Source organism: Morone saxatilis, unplaced genomic scaffold (assembly GCF_004916995.1).
Source record: "Morone saxatilis isolate NCDOM2014 unplaced genomic scaffold, NCSU_SB_2.0 Contig11, whole genome shotgun sequence".
Lineage (NCBI taxonomy): Eukaryota > Metazoa > Chordata > Actinopteri > Moronidae > Morone > Morone saxatilis.
The window spans coordinates 21,223,308-21,235,373 of record NW_023339663.1 but is presented as its reverse complement, the minus strand read 5'-3'; the positions used below and the strand labels follow the sequence as shown (position 1 = coordinate 21,235,373).

Sequence of the window (12,066 nt, the reverse complement as noted above, 5' to 3'; positions counted from 1 at the left end):
CTGTGATACATAGGCGGGATGGCAAATAAATGTAGCATTTGGAGCAATGTGGTTTTCAAAAAAATTCTGAAGCACTTAAAATATACTTACACTATAATATTACACATTTTCAGTAAAAGAAGAGAGTATGTTCACTTAGAGGCATTCACCCAAGGTATTTCTGTCTCTGAGGCAGAAAATAAAAAGGTTGCCATGTGATTTCTGTTACTGCTGGACATGAATTTCAAGTATGAATTTGAAATATGCAAAACCCAGGGGAGCTGTGAGCTCACCACCCCCTCAAGTATCATATTTTTCCAATGTTCTCTTTTCATGTTCGTCAGATATCTGAAGTAATCAGAATGAAACAGCTGCTTAAAATTCAGCCTCTTTTTCAGTTTACAAACAAAGCAAAGTGGACGCAAGGTTAATCTTTTCCGACTTGTATAGTTATTAAAACCAGGTGTTGAACAAGCCCTGCCAATGTACAGAGAGCACACACAAGAACCTCTGTGTTTTTGCGTGGGGAGTTCTGTGCTACACAAAAGTAGCCTGGTTCACAGGCGTATGGAGTTTGGTAATGGTGGTGGTGACCTCATAGGGGGGGCTGGTGACAGGGGGTGTGGGTGGTCAGTGGCTGCCTCCTGGGCTTTAGGACAGGAGAGGGGAAACAAGGGAGGGGGATACTGTTCTTCACCACTCTTCAAGGGGGAGGGAGAATGTGGAAAGTCCCTGTAACACATGGGGTCCATTGCTTCAGCTACAGGAAATAAAAGAAATATTCAGTAGGGGAAGAATGAGGAGTATCAAAATGTGCAATACCTTGAAGTAAAAGAAGGTTACTGTTACATAGCAGAGAGTTTATTTTCATAACCTATCACTGCACTATGGAGGAAGAGGTTTCTCTTTAGCTTATTGTTAATGCTGAGGGGGGAAATGACAACTTAAGAAGTGTATGTTCTGACAGAGGCTGTATATGGTCTGAGCTCATAGGCAATGAGGGCCTCCAATGAGATTCTCAGCCTCTTAATAATGTAGATTTACCTTTTGTTTTACTCAATGATCTGCCTTACTGTGCTGCAGTCTCTCTAGTGTGCTGTGTGCCTTGCAACTATCATTCATTAGACACTCTAGAGCTGGGAGCCATTTCTACAGCACAAAAAGCCAACATGTGTGCAGATGCCTTAGTGCTCCCAGTAATCATCGTGATAAAGAGTCAGCTATTGGGAGCTGTTGGAAAGCTGACATTTTTATTGCACTGCTTCATGGCACTGCATTAAGGTGTTATAGTATTGTAATAACTATTCAACAGACTAGCATGTTCATAATGCTATTGTTAAGGGGAATGCCGGGTTATATCAGAGGCAGAAAAGTACACATGCTCACACACTGACAGTCATATATCAAAATACACATATTTTTCAATGGTCAGTCTGCTCATTGAATTTAATTCAGTCTATCTCATCATATGTGGGCTATTAATGCGAGTGCATAGAAATAAAACGAAGTACTAATAGCTTAGGGTAGAGTGAGTGTGGGTGGGCAAGCTAGTAAGCAACTTATAAACAAATACAAATTAGACAAGAGCCTCTCGGTTAATGTTTGATTTCCAAGGGGCGTTATCAACAGGTGCAACACATTTGGTTTGCAGAAACCACATCAGAGCAACAAACATGCGATGTACATAGTTAATAGTTGTAAATTAAACTTACCAAATCCTGTCGGAAGCTTTAAGTGCAGTTGTTTGTTCTTTTAGATAAAATATACCTTCCAGGTCGTTTAATACTGACATGATAGTGGATTCAACAGAAACAGTTAGAGTGCCAGCATTCTGGTTGTGTAACGATATGCCTCAATAGCCAATAAGGTTAAGCTCCTCTGTACAGTCATTGAATAAAACCTATCCCATATTAGATGAAAATGGTTGTAATGGGCCCGACAGGTTCCATGACTTTGGGAACTCTGTCTGAATGGGAGGGTGGCCAGAGAAAATTGAACATGAGCTCGTAGATTTGTCTGGTTCCCAGGCTAGCAAGCCTTAGCAACCAAAATCTACAGATAACTGCAACGATTAAGTTTAAGGCCATGAAACAAGTTTCAGTGCAGAACTACTTCCCAGTCATTGCTTTTAACTGTCAGATGGTTTGACATTCAAGTCACATACAGTAAATCGGGCTTGATCCACAGCCAAAGCTAAAAAATGTCTGCAGATCGAAACATTAAAATATTGTGTAGCTATAAGGATACTCTATTCCCCAAATAAATACAAGAAACAAACATAAAAGCTATATTTCTGTTGTGTTTTTCTCTATTTGCAGTTTGACTGGTACTCATTTATGTATTTATTTTATTTTTTATTGATATTTTGACAGGATTTAACAGATCATTAATATCTCACATTTATAAAATTCAAAAGACATGTTTACTGTCCTCTCTTTTTCTTTTCAAACCAAGAGCACAGACAGCAACAAAACAAACAAAGGGTAAGTGTAACAGACCAGTCCACAACCACAGACAATTGTCCCCTTACATCAACCAAGGCTGCATGCTCAATACAACAGTGGACTACATGAAACAAAACACAAAAAACAAAACAAAAAACAATGATAACAACAATAAAGTTTAGAAGAAAACAGAAAAAAAGAAAGAAATAAAAATAGGTACAGAATGCCTTGACCCAGTTCATTATATCAGGTGCCAGTACAAAAGTAATGAGACATTTCCTCTATTAAAGCCAGAAAGGAGCCCTAGACTTGTTGGAAAATTATCTTCTTCAAAAGTAACAATTTTTGTCATCACCTTAAACCATTCCTTAAAACAACATTGGCTAGGTGATTTCCAGTGTCTCAAAATTATTCTATATCCTGTAGCTGTAGCCAGATGGACCCAGAACGTCTTTCGTCCATTCACAATAATATTGTCCGGTAACAGCCCCAAAATACATAAAGCTGGAGATTTATTTAACTGTATATGAAACACATATATCAAAGTGTAAAAACATCTTCCCATAGGTGTTAGTTTTAGTTTGGCTAATTTACTTGGGGTACAGAAGCTTCTATTCAGCAGTTTATACAGAATAAATTTAGATTGGGCTTCACGTACAGTATATTAGTATCCTAACTTCTTCCATCTGCCTTCTGCAATTTTCTCCCCCAAATCTTTTCCCAACTATTAATAATTTTAAAAGGTTAGGTGAAAAAGAAAAAAGCTACAATATAATGAATCTGGGGAGGGATAATCATCTTGACCAAATTAATCCTACCTAGTAGGGATATATTCATTTCAGCCCAGTTTTGTAGGACAGGTTAAATAGCTAACAGGAGAGATATTAGTTTGCATAATTTTTTCCAACCCTGGTCTGAATTTAATCCCTAAATATACCAAACCTAACGGCAATGACTCTCTGGTGACAGGTGAGAATATCTTAGGAAGAGTCATGGCGTCTGACTTAGCAATAATGGAATAAATCTCGGTTGCTGCTGGATGAGGATTCCTTGATACAAAAAGAAGTTGTGCTCTTCCTGGTCCATTTTAACCCCTTGGGTATCTTTGCTTTACGCCAATGTAAATGCCAAGGGTTCTAAAAACAGTTCAAATATCAATGATGACAATATCGAACCCTCCCTAGTACTATGATTAAGGTTAAATTAAAACCAACTCCTAATAATCGCATAATGGTAGTGGATGGAAAGAGGTATTGCTTTGTTTTTGTTTGGATGCACACCAAGTTATTGTCTGAAAGTAGAGTTGACCATAATCACCAAATGCTGTTGTGATTTTATTAATTTTTCATTTTAAAATGACCTAAATGAATTTTAAATATCCCAGTATGTCAGTCCTCTGCAGCCAACAGCCAATAACCTATAGAGTATCGGGAGAGGGAGCTCTCATGTCTTTTATTATGTTATATTAGATGGTATGAAAAGCAAAGCGAGATTCAGTTTCTTTTCTCCATGTCCCACTTAGAGTATAATGTGTGGCTTGGTCACATGCTGTCGAGAGCTGATCAGCTTTGGCTTCTCAATACACTTTATCCCTCTGAGGAGACCCAATTTCATATTTCAAAAGATTAGGGGGCAGAGAACAAAGCCTTCCTGGGGTGAGGATGAAAAAAAAAATGCAGTTGAGAGTGCTGTTGGAAAACCTCAGCATTTCACACTGGTCTTACAGTGTTTACATGGTCTGCCCCAGGAAGCTTCCCCCTGTCCTATATGTCAGCCTCAGAGAGGGGTTGTCAGATGGGATGTTTACACAATGCCTGCAAAGGCAAAGCCCTTATTTAAACTTTAGTTTAAAGAGGGGGGACTCACGTGGATGTTAAACACTGGACAAATATAAAATAAGAAACTTAAAAGCCCTTCATGTTAGTTCACAATAACAATATAACTGTGCATATTTTCATTATCTGTTTTTCTGTATATGATTTGGGCCTGCTGCAACAGAAATTAACAGTTGTGCATCATTTTTGTGATTTTATGAATGATTCCAAGTTTAGAGGTCAGATGGTTCGCCTTTCAGTTGCTTGAACAAGCTCACATTAAAGCATGTCTGGCCTTTGTGAGCCAAACCGAGAGGGGTGATAAGCTATACCAGAGACCCTTGCATGGAGCAGTAAGTAGGCAGACAGACGGTCCCTCTGACAAGTCAGGCCTGCTTTTTTTTTTTTTTTACGTGTTCCTCCAGGTTTTCTTTAAAAACAGCACTGGGGTGAGATCACTGTTGTTTTGCCCTGGTATGCACGTTCTCCCTCTCATACATAGGCTGCATTGCAACAAGAACTCTTGTGATACAATAGCTGAGATATTTCCAAGTTTAGCTTTATCCCCCAACAGTTATCCTATGTCTAGTATATTAAAGGTTAAGCTGAAGTGACACGCTCATTTTAGGATTAGTGTCGTGGAAGATCATATCAATGTAGGTCAAGAAGGCACGAAATTATTGGTATAATCTTTTTTCCCTAAAGACAATATGGATTTGGTGAGAGGCACATTGTATTCAACACTGGAAGTCAATATGTAGTTATATGTGTCTTACATTTGAGTGGTTTTGTACAGTAGAGGCCCAAATGTAATCATTGTGTTCTCTCACCCCAAACTCACCCCTGTCTGAGAGGCCTATGGAGCAAAAGTGTCTCATTAGAAAACCACGATAATAATCTGGAATGCACAGTAATTAGTGGCTGACGGCTCTCTCTAGAGTGACCCAGTCATGAACTGTGGGCCCTGTCACTGCACTGTTGCCCATCATATCATCCATCAACTCCACCATAAATACCAGGTAATAAGAAATTGATGACAGATTTGCGAAAGAGTTCCACTGTTTCTGGGGTGTATACTGGCAGTGTTGGGAAGGCCTGGAATTCAAAGAGATCAAAAGGTGACTGGTCACAGATTACCAATCATTGATGAAGATAGAGGGTGAGCAGTCTGTCTGTCTTTTCAGGTTTGCCTGACCTGGTTCCTGATCCCAACTATGTGCAGGCTTCCACATATATCCAGAGAGCCCACATGTATTCTCTCCGTTGTGCTGCTGAAGAAAAATGTCTGTCAAGGTAAACATAATTCTGGGTGTCCTTTAATGGCTTGTGTGTATTTATATATGTGTTTCTTACTTTCTTTTTCAAATGTTCTTGCCTCTTTATAGTTTTCATGTTAGTGACAGATGTTCTCATTTGAATGGTTTCTGCAATATCTTAAGGGGAGCTTTGTGGCTTAGTGGTGAACACACTCCACAGACGTTCAAGTGAGCCGTGGCGTTTTGGATTAAAAACGTCTCATTCTAAGATAATGCAAACACAATTCCTATATTCAGGTAATAATACACTAATGAAAACATACCTATGCATATTATATTACATTTCTGCCAATAGATCCTCCTAAATGTTACACACTGGGCCTTTAATGTAGCTCCTTGATAGGCTGGTGTCCTGCTTCGGATCATGCATAAACAACATGTTTTATAAGCTCCTTCACCTTTGTGTAGCATTGACCAGCAAGTAAACTATCCACAATTCTAAAGTAGCCTCAGGAATACACCCGTTTTTTGCAACAATATCTGAAAGAAATAATAAAAAAAGTTGACCAACAGCACAACATCAATGAACTAAATCCTGGTCACCTTCGGGATTACAGTCTATCGTTAGTTTCATTTCTCTTTGTTGGCGGATAGCATCCCCTGAGCTCTGGGCCTGGGCCTTTTGACTGCCTCTGCACTAAGGACACTATTGAAATGATGGAAGTGTGCTGTCCCCATGCCTGCTCTATTTGCCCTCTTCCCATCACAAGCACAGCCATCCCTCAAAGCCCTTTCATATCCTGTCTGAGTTTGCAGCAATCACCGACAGATGGGCTGTTGTAATTTGCCGTACACTCCATTGTCAACAACAGCCACAAGACGAATAGCTTAGATCTTCAGTGGTATTGTGAACTCGAGCTTGTGCCTCCTCTCTCACACAAAAAAGTGAATCGTGCAACAAAATGTTCCCTCTCCCAGTGCTCAAACTGTGTATTTGGAGTGATGGTTGTAATCTGTAGAATGAAATATTTAGTAGATATGCTCCTGCCTCTGAGCCTTTCCAGCCTTGCTCTTTTTTTTCTTCCTTGTCTTAGTTATGAGAAACAGACATGCCGGCATTCCTTTTGCAGACACTTTTGAAGTTCCTCTTACTGTTTTTGTCTTAATGTGTGTGTCTGCCATTCAGCACCGCCTATGGCCCTGAGACCACCGACTATGATGTAAGGGTCTTGCTGCGATTTCCACAGAGGGTGAAGAACAAGGGGACTGCCGACTTCATGCCTAACAGGCCACGTCATACCTGGGAGTGGCATAGCTGTCATCAGTAAGTACTTAATACAAAACAGATTTTACCCAATCAACTTGTTATGCTTTACTGGCTATAGTATCAGCTGTTGCGGTAACCAGGGAGCTAGTCAGCAAACTATTTTATTTCAGTGCAATTTTATACTTACAGATTGTATTTATATTTGCTAATGTCTGTACACATCTTACATACCTTAACCATAATGTGGTTGTAACTACTACTGTATTAAATTACACATGACTGAATTAGTTTCTGTTTGTGATGATAACTTTGACTGGTCGGAAGACTAGAAAGGCGCTATATAAGTACAGTCCATTTACCATAACTAATAAATTATGATACAAATACTATAAATATAAACTGTCTGTAAAAAGACTATCCAAAAAAAACCTATATTGTGTCCTACACAAATAATAATATGTAGCTTGTGAGTTTGATTCATTTAGCAATGGATAGATTTTAGTTGATTTAGCAAGCCAGTCATGGCTCAGATCGCATATCTCTGGGGGACTGCTGATGAGGTGACTTTGGTGGTATCGTCATTGTTTTATGACATTATATTCCATGTAGACTGGCTTTCATCTCAATTTCAGCAAGTTCGCCCACAGACGCCATCACTGCCCGGCTCCGCTTTGCTATCCTCATCTTAGAGGAATGTTGACTGGCCGTTAGGAGATTGGCAGTGTTATTGCTGTCTGACATCAGTCTGCATTTACACAGTGGTTCCCAGGAGGCAGAAAGCCAATGCAATCATTCCACTGGCTGTGTGATCAGAATGAAAAATCAATCAATTTTTCTTGTCAATCTGTGACACCAGATCACACAGCAGCTAAAGTATAATGGCGTGGATATGGGTTACTGGGGCAGAGTTTTTGTTAACAAAGAAATCTCTTCAGGGGTTGAAAATCTCTAGCCCAGATTCTCACAATAAACTTTCTTGCCCTACATTTCTGTTGAATAAGTTGTGTAGTTGACAGTTTTGCTTTTCATTACATTCACCCCTTTCTTTCTCACTGGAGTATTAGAAGAAAGGAAGGGAACAGCATCCTCTTGAGTATGACGCACAGGCTGTGAAAATGGAAGTCTGTATGTTTTTACACAAACGAGGACACAGAATTCCATGTAGAACCTATTTTTTATGCCAATCAGTGTTGGAAACAAGTGGAAGTCATTGAAATGCTCTTCTTATTTGGTAGAACTTGTTTGAAAAGTTAATAATACAGTTCTTCAACTTGTGCTTTATTTATCTCAGTCCCTTATGGTAACAACTTATTAAACTATGTGAGATCAGGGCTGCTATTTGTGCAGGTGCTTGGACATATGTCTTCAAATCCTGGTTGCACCCTGTGAAAGGCAAATGTCAGGCCATTGCTAAATAGTTCTCAAAGAACCTACTGTAGGTCTCTGTGGTTTAGAACTTGAGCTGTGATCTGAGAAGCCCTCAGAGTCTTGTTTGTTGCAACACAAGTGGAAAATGACTCACAACTATGAAGAAGGATTGAAATGTTTTGTATATTACGATTACAAGTAATTCTTGTTAAATCCTCTATGTGTCCTTCCAACACTACATTCTCTATAGTTGACATAGTCAGTGAGGGGATCCAGGAATCCAAGAAGGCAAGGGACCCTTTCAGGAACCTCATAGTGTAGTGCCTCCCACTCTCAATCTTTTTCTCTGCTTCCTGCACTCTTTCTTTCTATTTCACATACACATACACATACACATGTGTACTGTAGATAATCATCTCAAGACTGCCACTGTAATGAATGCCAGTTTCGGTAATACAAACAGAGACTGTGCTTCGACCTTCCAGATCCTGCCATTCCCACCCTGGTTCATACACACATTTGAATATACACTCACCCATGTATTGCACAAAAAGTATGTGTGCCCACGTTGCCCCATGTAAAATAAGCCTATAAACACACACGTCATGTACATATGCATGTTAACAGAGACAGAAAAGTAATTTATGCTCATAGTCAGAGTAAAGATAGTGTTCAGCCTCAGATAACAACAGACAGGTTTCTACCTGAGAGTGGCTTGTAATTGATTGCCTCGCCTTTGGAAAGAATGAGTCCTTGAATGGTCACTTGCTCCATCAGTGGAAAGTACCCACTTTTCCTTCCAAGTCATCCTTCAATCTTTAATGACTGTTCCAGTAAAAGCTGGTGCTGTGTTGAAACATCGGGCCATGAAGTAAGGCGAAAGGGCAATATTTATATAGTCTGAGTTTGTCTGACTGTAAGAGATCCAGTGCTTACCTCACCTGCTACAACAACAACCAGAGTCAACACCATTTAAGTATACTGCACAGAATAATTTAAGAATCAAAGGATCATGGAAATAAATACTTTCAATAACTGCTAAAAGCTGTATTAAAGCTGTATTACTGTAGGCTGTTTTTGTATCTAAAAGACTGCAGTTTAGTTTAGTTTTATAATCTAGTGTAAACTATTAGTGTAATGGATTGAAAACATTTATAAATCATTGGGCTAATCTTTGTGTTGTTTTTATCATAAGAAACATTTTAACAACTGAATAGTAACATTTAATCGCATGAATGAGGTAAAACAAACAAACTTATAAATTATAATGGTAAGTAGGATTTAGGCAGTTTTGTGTGCAGTTGTTGCCAGTGCTGTGCATAAATAGATAATGTAAAGAGCTTTTTACATTACCATGAGATTATGTTGTTATCCTACTCCATGTAAATACGCTCTTGTTAGCATGTACCACAGGCTTGTAAAATATAGCATCCTGGGTCACTTTGACATTTGGGAGAGGTCCATGTCATATAGCAGTTAATATTACAGATGATTTCAAATGGACCAGCTCATTGACATAGTCACTCACTGAGAGTCACTTGGTTCATGTTCCGATTCAATTGAGATGATCAGTGGCCATGTGCATCCAGGCTTTCCTAAGCTGCTAAAGCTGTGCAAACAAACAAAAACACACTGCAGCCACCACACGAATACATGCAGACCGTGATACACACTCACCTTTACACACACACAGTATAATGTGTTATGTGCACATACACATGAAAACAACCGCAAGTGCACACGCACTAACACAACGCATACACACAAATGCTCACGCACACACTCACACCTCCGATCTTGCGGACTGATACAAGCTAATTAACAACATTCATACATCATTAGAGTGTTAATGTCGTGCTTAAGCAACACTTTATTGTTGCCATTAATTAGTATCCATTGTCCTTTGATACTTTATGATGTGTTCAGTCAAGGTGCAACATCACTTACAAAAATGTGAACAGATGAGGTCAACAGGTTGAATATACAGTCTATAAAGTCACTGTTTGTCTTTAAAAGTTACACTTTAACATGGAAAAGCTAAATTTAAACAAAAATGGTAATATCATTATAATTACAATAGCAGCTCAACAAACTACAACTGACAATAATTTCTGCCTAAATACTGTTTCTTAGGTACAAATCGCATAACAGATACCACTAATATGAGATGAAACTCTTTCATTGCCCACCTTAACGACCTGACAACATGCACAGTCTTTTGTTTGCTCCAACAGGCACTACCACAGTATGGATGAGTTCAGCCATTATGATTTACTGGAGGTCAGCACTGGCCGTAAAGTGGCAGAGGGACACAAGGCGAGCTTCTGTCTGGAGGACACCACCTGTGACTTTGGTCACCTGAAGCGCTATGCCTGCACTGCTCACACTCAGGTAACGCAGCAATTTAAAGGATGAAATTATCATTATGATTTTCACCTCCAGTTGGGGGTTTTAGTTCATCTCCTTTCACCACACACTTTTTCAACCTCTAGGCCGATGTACATTCACTGTAGTTATACTATTATAGACCAATATATAATGGGGATTATGTGTGACAGATTTATTACTTAGCCAGGCCCTGTTTTTCATTGGCTGTTACATTAACAGCTGGCTTTTATTCATTGGCCTGCTTATGTTTATGAGAACATATTGTATTTACTTTTTGACCACTGACATAACAACTGTTTTTGACTTAGATCAGTGTTGCTTATGTGCGTCTCTCCTCCTCCTCTGCTTCTTCAGGGTCTGAGCCCAGGCTGCTATGATACATACAATGCTGATATTGACTGCCAGTGGATCGATATCACGGACATCCAGCCTGGAAACTACATACTAAAGGTAAGAGTCAAGTGAGAGTCACATATGGACAAACAAACAAATTGATCTAGGTTATGAAAGAGTTATAAAGTTACTGAAGTTTTTAGGTATCTGTAGTTTCATGGCTCAGTGGCATAGTTTATGGTCCATCATTTTTTCTATTTTAATGCATATTGTATGTGGTCAGTATGGCTGCAAGATGTACACACAAAAGATCTATACATGGTTGTCTTCAATGTTATTTATCCCAAATATGCTCTTTTCTTTGAAGCACCATTGAGCCCATTATGGTTTGTTGAAATGTAGTGATTATGGTGAATTGTAATATGCGTTCTGTCTGTATGTCTCTCAGCTCCAGGTTAATCCCAAGTTCTTGGTACTGGAATCAGACTTTACCAACAACGTGGTCAGGTGTAATATACACTACACAGGACGTTTTGTTAGAACAACCAGCTGCAAGATAGCACAGTAAGTAAGACATAATGCATACATTTTTATCACATAGTAATGGTAATTTACATGGATGCTGTTACATTTACTTGCAATGTTCTCAAAATCTGCTGCTTGCTTTCACAAGTAAACGCTGTGCAGATATTGTGCTTTGGTAGAGGGAAATCTGTAAATCAGAGTTTGTGGCATGTTCCCACGACTGAGTTACATTGAACCACATGACAGGGTGGCAGCTAAATGCAGTTTTATGAAGCGCCTCACAGTGTTTTGAATTACTTAGTGGACTTAATGGGTTCCTGGCTGAAATATTTGATGATTTAATGAATGCTGTTCTCACTCTCCAGTTAAGATTAATAGCCTCTGAAACTTTCATATTTTCTCTCAAAGGGAGATGTAGGAGTGTTGAACTTTTAAATAGAGCTATTAGGAAGTGTATCATTGCACTCAGAATTACTATCATATCCTCTTGAAAAGACTTTATGTAGAGAGTGGATATACATGAACAAAGCATAATTAGGTTCAAGTGCTCTAGCTGGTCTCCCTTAGTTTCACTGGTACAGTGAAACATACACTTAAAAATATATTTGTCAAAGCATTTCCAGAGTTAATGAAAGCTGGATATAATACTTAGTAGATGCCATAAGCCCTATTTTCATCATGAAAGTCCGATA

At 39.0% G+C, this 12,066-nt stretch overlaps 1 protein-coding gene across 1 annotated transcript in view; it reads left to right on the top strand.

Moving 5' to 3' along the window:
• loxl1 (lysyl oxidase-like 1) overlaps positions 1-12,066 on the top strand; it is a 16,169-nt gene that overhangs the window by 1,562 nt on the left and 2,541 nt on the right. Inside the window, exons 2-6 of the mRNA XM_035651936.1 lie at positions 5,422-5,530; positions 6,680-6,817; positions 10,363-10,519; positions 10,871-10,966; positions 11,298-11,413. Coding sequence (XP_035507829.1) covers positions 5,422-5,530; positions 6,680-6,817; positions 10,363-10,519; positions 10,871-10,966; positions 11,298-11,413 — 616 coding nt within the window. The remainder of the gene's footprint in view (positions 1-5,421; positions 5,531-6,679; positions 6,818-10,362; positions 10,520-10,870; positions 10,967-11,297; positions 11,414-12,066) is intronic.